The following is a 13,919-nucleotide window of genomic DNA, read 5'->3' as shown; positions in this document are numbered from 1 at the left end:
ACACCATCGTGATTATCTTGGTCATGAAGATCTTTTTTGTATGTGTATATGTATGTACTGTGTATATATAGTATGTGTGTGTATATATATATATATTCATCTTCAGATACTTTTCCATTATAGGTTATTAACATACTGAATATAGTTCCCTGTGCTATGCAGTAGGACCTTGTTTTTTAATCTATTTTATATATAGTACTGCTGCTGCTAAGTCACTTCAGTCGTGTCCAACTCTGTGCGACTACATAGACAGCAGCTCACCAGGCTCCCCAGTCCCTGGGATTCTCCAGGCAAGAACACTGGAGTGGGTTGCCATTTCCTTCTCCAATATATAGTACTATGTATCTGCTAATCCCTAACTCCTAATTTATCCGTCCCTGCTCCTTTCCCCTTTTATACCAATTTGTTTTCTATGTCTGTGAGTTTCTGTTTCATAAATAGATTCACTTATATCACTTTTTTCAGATTCCACATATAAGTGACATCATGTGATTTGTTTTTGTCTGATTTACTTCACTTAGTATCATAATCTCTAGGTCCATCCATGTTGGTACAAGTGGTATTATTTCATTCTTTTTTATGGCTACCTAATATTCCATCGTATGTATGTATAGTCTTCTTTATCCATTCAGCTATTGATGAACACTTGGGTTATTTCCATATCTTGGCTACTTTAAATAGTGCTGCTATGAACACTGGGGGGCATATATCTTTTTGACTTATCTTTTCCAGATATATCCCTGGGAAATGGGTTGCTGGATCATATGGTAACTTGATTTTTCATTTTTAAGGAGTCTCTATATTGTTCTCCATAATGGCTGCACCAGTTTATATCCTCCCCTACAGCGTAGGAGGGTCCTCTTTCCTCCACACCCTTTCCAGCATGCATTGTTTGTAGACATTTTGATGATGGCCATTTTGACCTGTGTGAGGTGATATATCATTGTGGTTTTGATTTGCATTCCTCGAATAATTAGCAGTGTTGAGCATCTTTTCATGTGCCTCTTGGCCATCTGTATGTCTTCTTTTGGAAAGTGTCTCTTTAGATGATCTGCCCATTTTTTGTGTTTTGTAAAAATTGATCTGGATGAGTTATTTGTATATTTTGGAAGTTAATCCCTTGTTTGGTCTCCTCTAGTTTTATAATACCTGGTCTTCTATTTAGGTCTTTAAACTCATTTTGAGTTTATTTTTGTATATGCTACTATTTTAATTTCATTCTTTTATATACAACTGTCCAGTTTTCCCAGCACCACTTATTGAAGAAACTGTCTTTTCTCCATTGCATATTCTTGCCTCCTTTGTTATAGATTGACCATAAGTGTGTGGGTTTATTTCTGGGCTTTCTATTCTATTCATTGATTCCTATTGTCTGTTTTGGTGCCAGTACAGTACTATTTTGATTACTGTAGCTTTGTCGTATAGTCTGAAGTCAGGGTGTGTCATTCCTCCTGCTCCATTCTTCTTTCTCAAGATTGTTTTGACTACTCAAAGTCCTTTGTGTTTCAATACAAATTTGAAAATTATTTCTTCTCTGAAAAGTGCCATTGGTAATTTGATAGGAATTGAATTCAATCTGTAGATTGCTTTGGGTAGTATTGTCATTTTGACAATATTTATTCTTCCAATCCAAGAACAGAATATATCTTTCTGTTTGCATCACCTTCAGTTTATTTCATCAGTGTTTTATAGTTTTCAGAGTATGTCTTTTGCCTTCCTAGGTAGCTTTATTCCTAGGTATTTTATTCTTTCTGTTGTGACAGTAAATGGGATTGTTTTCTTAATTTCATTGATACTTTATTGTTATAGAAATGCAACAGATTTCTGTATTTCAATTTTGTATCCTGCAGCTTTACCTAACTCATTAATAAGCTCTAGTAGTTTACTGGTGGCATCTTTACAGTTTTCTGTGTATAGTAGCAAGCTATCTTCCAAAGTGACAGTGTTGTTTTTTTTTTTACTTCTTCCTTTCTAATTTGGATTCCTTTTTTGTTTTTTAACTTCTCTGCTGTGGCTAGGACTGTCAAAGCTATTTTGAACAAAAGTGGCAAGAGTGGCATCCTTGTCTTATTCTTGATCTTAGAATGCTTTTAGATTTTCATTGTTGAGTATGATGTTTGGTTTGCCCTGTATGTTCTTCATTATGTTGAGGTATGTTCCCTATATGCCCACGTTCTTATCAGAAATGGATGTTGAATTTTATCAAAAGCATGTCTGTATCAAGGTGATCATACGGTTTTTAGTCTTTAGCTTGTTAATGTGATATATATCAAACTGATTTATGGATGCTGAAAAATCCTTGCAATCCTGGGATAAATTCCACTTGATTGTGATGTATGATCCTTTTTAATGTATTGTTGCATTCAGTTTGCCTTTAAGCTCAAATTTCAGCTCACAGATTTGTTAATAGTGAGCAGTTGTCCATTCTGTAACACCCAAATCAAGGTAGATAGCTATTTTGAGAATTATTAACACAATAGCTCTGTTCTTGATGACACGCATGGGAGATGCATAAAAATCCCTCTGTAGTTTCATAAGTTTTCATACTTGAATATAACTCGGAAAATTTTACTAACTTTTTCAAATTTTGGTCCATGCTGTCTTTACCAGTTCACTTCTAGCCAGTCCAATATTTCAGATATATCCATGGATACCCACTGAAACACTATTTTCAGTTGAAAGGGAGAGAATCCTAGGAATGGGGGAGCCTGGTGGGCTGCCATTTATGGGGTCACACAGAGTCATATATATATATATGAAAATAAAGCAGATTCCTTGAGATGTTAAAATACAACTTTGAGAAGAGTGCCTTGACTGATTTAAAAATAACATTCTGTATCACCAGCTCTGTATTAACAGAAACATATTCTCAAGTTACAAGAAGGATTGTGGCCTAAACATTCTATTTTCACAGCTTTCTAGTTTACACCATAGCATGCAGGTATTATTGAGCCCAGAATAACATCATTTACATATATGATTTCAACTGGTAGAAATTCCAGTTAGTATTACACTAGAAATTTCACGGAAGAACTTTGAGTGACAAACCCGTTGAAATATCCCCAGATAGGCATTTACCAGAAGCCTGAACTGGCTTTTTACCTGAGTGAAAAACTAGTCTTGATATTACTTTGAGGGTCTCAGCTAGCTGTAACATCAAATATTTCAACTGACTCCTTGAACTCTCTTTACAAACACAGTCAAACCATGGAAAATAAGATACATTTTTTCCAGCAAGATACTTGTTCACATGCTCCTTCACAGGGCTACCAAGCTGTCCACTAGTTTATTTCATACTAGAAGAGGGACTTAGCTTGCCTTCTGGATTAGATCTTTCCATCAAAAACTTGAGACTGGATGATATGTGCCTTTGGTATACTAACAGCACTTACTTTGCAGTAGCATTTTTATACTTTTTAAGATGACTGTTGAGGATTCCGGTATAATTTGCTGCATCTTATAAATTCCATTTCTATTTTTTATGGTGATCTAGTTGATGGTGACTAATTTATGTTAATAAACTTTATGAAAAGAATATTTCTAATTCCAAAAGTTTGATTTAAAATTATTTTCCTTATACACTTATCTTAAAAAGATGTGTGCATGTCTTCATATATAAAGAGCCTTCTGAATGTTTTATTCCTCCCCCTCCAAAAGTTTATAACTCTCTAGTTTTTAGATATAACAGTATTTAATGATATGAATATGTTATAATGATAGTTAATAACTGGATTTTACCAGCTGTGCTAAATTCATATATACCTGTATATGGGTGACATATATTAGCAAAATTATTATTTTGCTAATAATCTGCTTATTTCTTCACGTGGGGTTCATGTCTACACTAGCTATGCAGGAGCTTTCACACATTTTTCAGTTTGCTTTTCTCTTGTAACACACATGTGCTACAGTTTGAATACCATTCTTTGAAAACCCAGGGCATCCAGCTGACAGAATACAAAGTCATAATGATGTGTTTTTGCTCATGCTGATGAGTACAGCTGAGCTTTTTAATATTCTTAGTAGTTAGAAGGACATTTAAGGCAACACTTAATGCTAGAATTTCAGCACATGATTTGTATTAAATGTGTTTGTAACAGATATTCTTACCAAGTATACCTGCAGAATAAAGAAGGTCTCATAGAAGGAATTGATTCCAGTACTACTTTTCCTTCACTAACTTAAAGGAAAAGTGATCAGATGTTGAATGAATTTTATATTAAGACCTCAATTGGAAACAATGGCTTCATTTCACATAAGAGTTGGAATTGTGTATTGTTATTATTAGAGATGTTTTAAGATAGTGTTTTTAAGGTTTTATGTTCCAACAAAGGAAATTGCAGTGTTATATATAGAGTTTTACTTCAGTTCAGCTACCTAAAATATTTTTCCTTATACACAGCTTCAGGTTTAAAACCACAGAACATAGTGTTATTTTTCTTACAAAGATAATACTAGTATACTAATACTTCTTCTATAACAATTTTCTGAATGTATTAAAGTTATAACCTAGGCTCTGTTTTTAACAATCATAATTACCTACTATAGTGTATGTGAAGATACTTGTAATTTAGTAAAAACTATCTAAAACATGTCCTTCTAAAATTAGATAGTATATCGATAGTGGCAGCAATTCAAATTTACATAGTGAGTTTCAGAAATAATTGATCCAACTTATGTGTCAATAATGAGATTTATATCTTAATGAGTTATTTATTTTTAATACTCAGGTATTGTTATACATGAAAAAATATGTATTCCAAGACTCTTGATGTCCATCCCAAGTGTTGTCAGTGAATTACTAAAATAATCTTAGAAATTATATCTCAAACTTTAAAAAAGATTATGTGCAGTTTAGCTCCTATAATTTTAAATATAAATAACAGAATTTAGTTTAATATGTTTTGAGTAGTTTTTATTATGGAAAAAAGATCTAGCCATAACTTAAATGGGTGAGACACAACAATGTTTAGTATTGTACCCAAGGTCTCAAAGCTAGTAAATGATGGGATTTGATTCAGTAAGTATGCAGCCATTTATACTGTTGTTAGGTTTAAAAATTTAACTCACTCATTCATATAATAATGATTGCTAAGCTGAGTTTGGAGATACCGGTGAGAAAAATCAAAACCAGGAGCTAAGGAAGAGGGTACTAAGAAATCTAAAATTGTAGGAGAGATTTCAAAACTGCCTTATGATCACATGACTTTAGGGAGATACTGTGTGCTTTCTGTACTTTTTTAAGATTCTTAAGTTTCAGAAGCTCAAGAGTCTTTAAGATTCAGACTTGTAAAAAGCACAGTAGACAGAATCTGAAGCTTTGTTTAAAATTATTAAAGTAGTACATGGACATTAAAGAATAAAGTAGAATTTAAAGAAGCAAAAGTCACCTGGAACCATTTCATCAATAGAAACAGTATTGCCATTTTGGAGCCCTTCTTTCTAATGGTTGACCATGCCCACATTCACACAGTGGAAATCATACTCCACAGTATAATATAGTATCATACCTTTCTTACACATCATTAAACTTTTTTTAAAATGTCAATGTCACTTTAAATTATTGTATGGTAGTCCATTGTTTTGGTATACTGTCACACTGCTGCTGCTGCTAAGTTGCTTCAGTTGTGTCCGACTCTGTGTGACCCCATAGACGGCAGCCCACCAGGCTCCACCATCCCTGGGATTCGCCAGGCAAGAACACTGGAGTGGGTTGCCATTTCCTTCTCCGATGCATGAAAGTGAAAAGTGAAAGTGAAGTCGCTCAGTCTTGTCTGACTCTTTGCGGACCCCATGGACTGCAGCCTACCGGGCTCCTCTGTCCACGGGATTCTCCAGGCAAGAGTACTGGAGTGGGGTGCCGTTGCCTTCTCCAATACTGTCACACTAGCACTTCTCAAATATTTTTCCCCACCAAAGAGCTAACTCTGAATGACAAGGGGATTATGTCTTTAACTAAAAGTGGACCGTCACATGCAGGGAATTGCCTTTAAAATCTTTGTTATTTCACATATGTCTACAAATTTTACATTTTACTTGGTATGTCTACATTTCCATCTTTAAAAACATTAAGTCTCTCATATCCTTGAGTAAAACTAGTGACCAGGAAGATGTACGGTTTGTATCTGGTGGCTCCACATCTTCTTGCACTTGCTTGGATATTGTTGCCATTGCTCCTAGGAGTTCAAAAATACCATGAGCATGGACAGTGACCCCAGAATAAACACATGTGCTTCCAGTCACATTTTTAAGGATACATGTATTCAGGTACAGAAATCCCCACAGAGCTTGTAAAATTCACAGTCATTCCAGTGCACTACAAAACTACAAGATAACTCCTTTGAGGGAACTCTAAGATCGGTTCATCTGCTCCCTTCCATCACCTATGCATTCCAATGTAAGGACCTGGTGTCTCCTCTTTTAGACACTGTGAGAAAGGAGTGGAAACAGTGAAGGCTGCCCATGAGTTTTAGGAAGAGGTGTCTAGAGAGGGGGTTGGCTTTAAGTGATATAATCATCAGCATGAAACTTTTTTAACAGTTTTTTTTTTTTTAAAGGTTACTCTTCAAGTTGTAAGAGAGCTTGCTTATTGGTATCTTGCTTAAAAGTTTATAAGAGCTCACTACAAATTCCAGGGGTTTGTTTTTTTTTTTCCTGTTCCACACTTGAATCCCTATTGATTTATAGTAATTGCTTTTTTATATAGCATTTGAGTATAGTGGTTACTATTACAGATGTGAATTCATTGTCCTCTCTTTTTCAAAGTCTCCTCAGCACATATACCAAGCATTACATTAATTCACATACTACCTGAGAAGAGATAAGTTACACCTCTAAAAATGGAGACAAAAAAGTATATTTGCAGAGTGAGAATGATAAAGCAAACTGCTTAGTTAGCTGAAAGTCACTCTAAACCTTAGTGGCCAAGCAGAGATGAATCTAAGTCTCTGAGTGGTGCTCCTCATTGACATCCTCACCTGGAAAAGTTGTAGCTGTCCGTTGCTGGTGCAGAGCTACACTGTCCAGTTAAAACAGTCAAACAAAAAATTAAAACATTCCAAATTGAATAAAATATTCAGCAATAAATAGAAATTTATATATAACAGGTGGCGAAAAGTTACAACATAGCTTCCACTTACTTGCATTCATGGGCTCTAATACATGATACTGTTCAACTCAGGACATCTGTAAGATTCCAAAGACATGTCAGGTTAGGGTGGCAAGGACTAGGGTTAAATAAGTCGGTATATGTAAGAGTTCTGTATTTAAAGAAAAATATGTATTTGTGGACACACTAATCTTTGCTTCAGAGGTTTCTCCTTTTTACTGAAAATATATCCAAAATCTATTGTGATTCTTTCCACAAGTGGTTTGAATCATTTCCTCTAGTTGATACTTGAAATAGACCAGAGATCCCTTCACTCCTCTAGTTTTGATTTAATCATTTTGTTGGGTGTTTTATTTTCCCTAACATTTGGTTTAACTTAACTTGGGCTTCCTGAATTATGCTTAGTACTTATGATTTTTTTAAGAAGAGAATAACTTTCTCAAGAAAAAATTATCATCTGCATATTCCCATTACATTTGGCCAGTATTACCTATAGCAGCCTCACAGAGTGAATAGATTTCTTGGGGGTTTTCCTGGTGATAGATGTCATATTTTTTAGTCATCTACCAAGATCAAAGACACGTGTTTATTAAGTCTAAAATCTACAAGTTCTAAAACTTAATTTTTTATTATACCATGAGATGTCTTGCTGTCACATCATCTTTCCCAGTTGAGTAGTCTACACAGCTATACTTATCAAAAATGCTTAATAGTCATGTGCCCTTCTCAGTATTTTAGATAGGAACAAAAGAACAGTATTGGAAAAATTCTTCAAAAACTACCAGTACAAGGAATTTAACTTTGTATTTACTTGTAGGTCCTTTTCACACCGAAAAATAAGCCAGAACAGACAGTATTTCAATGTATAAATTTCGTGGTAACTGATTAAAGGAAGTCTTGCTAGAATCTCTAATAGTTTTTTGGAAGGGATTAGAAGCAAAGCATAATTTATTGTCCATCTCTGCATGACGTTAATGGAAATACTTAATAGAAAAATAAATGAAACCTCAATAGTAAGAAATGCAGTTTACTAGACCATAATAATTTGAGATGTTTAGTTATAGATACACAAAACAACACAGACTTTACCAAGAACCAGAAACTAATGTGTGTTATGTCTGAGTAGAATGAGCTTTATCTATACCTATAATATCGGTTCAAACTAGATACTATTCTGTAAGAAACAAGACTATCATCCAATTTTGTGTAGAACTAAATATTTTCATCCTGGAGGCTTTTGTGTATGTTATATTGATAGTGCTAGAATTGCAAATAGAATTTTTTTATTACCTTCTCAGACAAATATACTTTTGAGAAAATATGAAATAATGTATCAGATGATTCTTGGATTTACATTTATTATTGAAAATATCAGCTTACAGCGTTTTCGGATGCCAACAGGAAAGTTGGCGAGGGAGTGGAGATCAGGAAGGACAGGACGAGCACAGGAGTCCTGAGGCATCGTGTTCTAGCCTCACTTCTTTGTTTATTTAACTGTGTCCCTGAATGTTGCACTTGTCAGTCATCTAAGGAAAAAAACATTAAATAAATATTGGTGTCTGTCTTGTCAAATTTATGCCATCAAACATTTATGGGTTTAAGACAGCTTTCAGTCTCTTTTTAAAATCTAGGCTTTTAATATTACATGCCATATACAGATAAATGGAAATCTGTGATAAAAATGTCCCCTTAAGTTACTAGTCCACTTCCTGGTGATCTGCATGATGGTGGCCTATATTTTCTTTGTTCTTAATGAGATTACTTTCCATTTTTGGACACCAGTGTCATTTGGTTTAACTTTGAGAAACGAGTATCAAGAGACTGACCTGGAACCCAGTTCTCCACTAATGTTCCTGCTGGCTTTGCTTATTTTTCAAGCTAAGCTTTCTGCATTGGAATCTGGATGAAGTATTTCAGCAAAGCACCAACCTATTGACTAACGGCTGTCGCAAAGCATCTGCTATTTCATTATTTCCCCCCAGCATCAGTAAGGCTTCACTTTCCAGGATTCTAACTGGAAAAAATATGCTGCAAAGCGTATTTCTCTGAAGTCTTGCTTGTGACATGGGGTGGGATGTAGGACCTGATGGGTATGTTCTAGCAGGAATATCCTTGAGCTTGTAACAGTTTCTTTTAGTAGAAACTTCCCAGAAAATTATCTCCACCATAGTAGAGAAGGGTTACTGTACTGCCAGAGTGAAAGCTTTTCTTTTTCAGTAATTTTTTTCTTCTATATCTTTTATTTCATATGATTTAAAGAATATATAGAAGTGGGAAGACATTTGTGTTCTCAAATTTCCAACACACCTTGCCTTTGTTTTCCTGACATTCAAAATAGGGACAATATAACCTATTCAACCACAGTATATAAAAGTGTTTTTTGTAGAAACAACTATTTTAATATAAAATAATGAAATCCTACTGATGTATAATGTCTTTCTTTTTATCTCTTTATTTAAATCCTTCTCTTTAAAATCTACTCAGATGGTTCACAAGCACCAGCCAGACCTCCTAAACCACGACCCCGCAGGACTGCACCGGAAATTCATCACAGAAAACCCCACGGGCCTGAGGCAGCATTGGAAAATGTCGATGCGAAAATTGCAAAACTCATGGGAGAGGGGTATGCCTTTGAAGAAGTGAAAAGAGCCTTAGAGATAGCCCAGAATAATGTGGAAGTGGCCCGTAGCATCCTCCGAGAATTTGCCTTCCCCCCTCCAGTCTCCCCACGTCTAAATCTATAGCAACCAAGATCATAAAGACCAGAAGGCGAAGCAATCGCTGACTATCCCAGGCGTGTGGAGAGAAAAGTGAGACGGGATTCAAGAGAGAAGCTTTCTCCTCCTCACGTGGCATCATTGAGAAGAGAGGCTTGGAAGTGGCTGCTTCTCAGAAGACAGCTGCTGCTTGCTCAGGATGCCAGGGGCTGTGGCTTCCTTACTTTTGCTAGCCATACTTTTAAATCAGGGTTGAACTGACAAAAATAATTTAAAGACGTTTACTTCCCTTGAACTTTGAATCTGTGAAATGCTTTTCCTTGTTTACAAGTTGGCAAAGTTGCAGTTTGTTTTTTACTTTTGTTTTCAGATTTTTGGTTTTTTTGATACCTGTACTGTGTTCTTGATCAACCCTCTGTACAGTGGTCAGGTCTGCTGTAACATTTCCTACCAACTCCCTTGCTGTGTGCATCAACAGCGAAGTCCCATATTCATTGTGATTGCTCCCATCCCAGCCCCCTACGCAGGTCCAATTTCATTTCTCCCATTTACAAGATGCTTTAAAGGTTCTGATTTTCAGCGTATCAAACTAATGCAAAACAAGTGTGTGGCCTTCACTACTGAGTCTTTTCTTTGGAAACCATCACTGTTGAGAGATGGGGAAAATCTGAATGTATAAAGCATTTTTTGGTTCATGAACTGCCTTTTATAAGGGATTTTCATATAATATAGAAGAGCTTCCCTTTTTGGTGTAAGTTTTGTGATCTTTAATCCTCCACACTCTCATCTTTGTCATTCTCGAGGTGTAATGACTGTTAAAAAAAAAACTGAAATATTGGAAAGCAGCTACTGCAGAGGTGGGAGAAATACACTTGCACATGATAGTGCTATACTAAGGTTATGTAACGCGGTCCCTTGATATTTATGCCTGCATTACTTCCGAGGCATATACTGAATAAGAGGCCATCTCCCAGAAGTGTATTAGTAATTTTCAGATAAAATTATGAGCATACCTTTCCCAAAGTGGAACAGACTTCATTTCCTGTTTGAGTGATTACACCCTGGTACCTAACAAGTTTAGGAACCAGTTCCTCTTGCAGTGGAAACAGTAAATCTTTGATGCACTGTTAAGTGCTAATGCTACTGTGGCAACGTGTTTTTTTTGTTTGTTTGTTTTTGCAAGATTCTTAATAGTAATTTTCTCTCTACCATCAAATTAGAGCTCATATTTAATATTTAGAGTCTCATTCATTGCTCCACGTTGTTCCATCCAGTCAGGTGAAAGAAATTTATATAGTTTTGCCTTTTTTGCAAAATGAAAGTAGGTTCTTCAGAAACCACGCTATTACTTTTAAACCTACAGATATTTATTGGGCACCAGTTATGTGCTCCGTGCTGTCAGGCACTGTGTTCTTAAAGCACAAACCATCACAAAGTGATTGGATTGTGGTATTCTGTTATCCTTTATCCACACTCTTGATGGTCAAAAAGTGTCTCTGCTAGACAAAAAGCATGGAAGGTTTCCACCAGTGCTTCAGAATTTTCAGGCAGTCGTCTTTTTAAATTATTATTTAGTAAAGAATGGAGACAAAACCAGGTCTGTGTTAAATGCTTGGCCCGCAGGTGGTTTTCTGAATGTTTACTGCCTGCGAGTTTGTGCACATTTCTGTCACTCGTTCAGCTTCACACAGTGTGATGGAAAAAGAGGCATCTGGTAATGAGTGTCTCTTTGGGACTTGAAAGCATGTGACCAGATGTGTAGCAGAGCCAAAGGAAACTAAGTCGAGACTTGAATAGTCGTCGTGTTGACCTGGGGAGGGAACCAGCACATTTCTTTGTGAACTGACACGTGCCCTGACTTGACAGCTTGGTCTAACATGAGGTACTTGAGAAGTCATAGGCCTTGGATAGTTTGTGCTCATGTTTTAATTTCTTCATCTGATTCTGAGCTGGTTCATGTCCCTGGAAGAGAATTTTTAATTTGCCTTAACTGTTCTTCCTGTAAGTAAGTATATGAGGGCAGTTTTTTATGTTTTTAAAAATTGCATTGGCTAATTCTCCATTGCTTTATGAACTCCAGTTTATATCATCATGATTTTTCATTTGTTTTATTATTTTCTGATGTCATGCTGAAATAGCACTGTGTTTGGGTTTTTTTTTTTTTTTTATGACTTGCTATCTTTGGTACAGTCTAAAAGCCAAAAGTTGCCACTTCATTGTGATAACATTCTTAATAGATCAGGGAAGGATGTAAAATGTGAGTGTTAGAAAGCATACTATAATCTCATTCAAACAATCTTAAAAATGAGTGAAAATTTCCAATGAAAGTGAGAAAAAAAATAGTGACAATATAGTAAGTTTAAACCTGAAATTTTTAAAATCTATTTTGCAAGAAAACTTACTAGCCTGCACCAAAATCTCTCTGTACCTAGTTCTCAATAGCAACCATTAGTTTTACCATGAAAAAGACCAAATCAGAAATTTGTATGGAATGGAAAGAGGGAAACTTTCTATCAAACACTGTCATGAAAAACTTACTGCTACCTATTACTTAACTCAAAAAAAAATTTTTTTGAGGAAATATTAAACAAAAACACAGTTTTTAATCATAAAAGTGACTAGCCATTAATGGCTGGAAATGATCCAGGTTTGGTTTCACTGTGATCCAAAAAGTTTGACATTCCTCCCATTTCTCAAGATTTGGTAATATGATTAAAGCCACAACAACATACCATTTATATAATTAAAACAGATCATGGCCAACATTAACCTGCTCTCCCCTGTCCCCTAACATATTCTGGGGCAGAAGTACTTACCTTTAAAGATAACCCAGTAAATTATCTCCATAATCTCTTTTTCCCCTTGATGTCTGTAATATCTATCCTGGCCAAATTTTCTAGAATTGAATCGGCAGTGCTTATGGTCAACTTGAACTTCCTTCCACAAAGGTGACCCCTCCCCATCCATATTCCCTTGCCTATATTGCAAATAGTCTTAATAACAGAACCCTAATTGCCCGTGAACCTCAGAGGACCCGTTGGTTAACTCAATATTCCACACACATGAACACTTGCAGAGATTTCTTCATAATGTGAATTTTTTTCTTGTTCAGTTCCAGAAGCATTTCTTACAGTTTGGACATTATTTTTCCTCTCAGATCTTCAACTTGAAGCTTTAATTTGCACTGAATTGTCTAACCCAGTTAAATTTTTCAGTTTTTTTTCCTGTTACGCTGACAGATTTGAAAGCAAATTGCAGTATGTTTTCAACAATACAGGTACTGCCTGTTGACCTGGAATTTTAGTGCTTCTAGAAGAGTTTGCAGAAAATGACAGCAGCTGAGTGAAGGGTTTTCTTCTCAATTACTATTTTATTTTTAATACCTTTTTAAAACTTGTCTAATGTGGCAAAATAGCTATGTGTTCAATTAATTTATATTTTATTCATCCTTTTTCAATTCTGGTTATTATGTAAACTCCAGTACAATTTTATCTGTTCTTTTAAGGTATTTTATAAAATGAATGTTAACAAAAACAGAGTTGGTATATTATTTTTCAAATGAATGCAAACATTTCAGAGCAGTTCTATGTTGTATTTTTTATCTTTACGTTCAGAGCTAACAGTCAACGTCGTATCAAATACCCATCACAAATGATTCAATTATTAAATAACAAAACCATATCATTTAAAGGTATTTCACGTAGAGAAGGTACTCCCATGCCTTAGAACTAAAAAGTTAGTTATATTAAGGCCCTGAGTAAGAAATACCAAATCCGGGAAAAGCTGATTGTCTTCTAATGACATACCATATAATTGATATTTCTTAAAAGTAACATCTGTTCTTTATATTCTTTAAATTCCTGATTTTTCTAATCATTTGTTACTGGCCAGTACATATCCGGGAGAGGACAATGGAGACAAACCATGTTAATAACTGCTTTTGTATCAGAAACCATAACAGAATGTTGTGAAGATCACTGGTACATGCATAGCTGTAATAATTATACTTTCAAAGAACACACAATTAAATGGGAGCTACAAGCACATAATTCCAATACACAGAACACTGTACAGACGTCATCACGTTGTACTGG

At 35.3% G+C, this 13,919-nt stretch overlaps 1 protein-coding gene across 8 annotated transcripts in view; it reads left to right on the top strand.

Moving 5' to 3' along the window:
* Positions 1-13,359, top strand: part of CBLB (Cbl proto-oncogene B) — a 222,049-nt gene extending 208,690 nt beyond the window's left edge. For all 8 annotated transcript variants that reach the window (XM_069579132.1, XM_069579103.1, XM_069579143.1 and 5 more), the window contains one exon: positions 9,593-13,359. In XM_069579132.1, the coding sequence (XP_069435233.1) occupies positions 9,593-9,852 (260 nt within the window). In that variant the 3' untranslated portion in view covers positions 9,853-13,359. The remainder of the gene's footprint in view (positions 1-9,592) is intronic.
* Positions 13,360-13,919: the final 560 nt, after the last annotated feature.

This window comes from Ovis canadensis, chromosome 1, assembly GCF_042477335.2.
Source record: "Ovis canadensis isolate MfBH-ARS-UI-01 breed Bighorn chromosome 1, ARS-UI_OviCan_v2, whole genome shotgun sequence".
Lineage (NCBI taxonomy): Eukaryota > Metazoa > Chordata > Mammalia > Artiodactyla > Bovidae > Ovis > Ovis canadensis.
The sequence above is the reverse complement of the archived record's forward strand: the minus strand, read 5'-3'. Positions and strand labels throughout refer to the sequence as shown.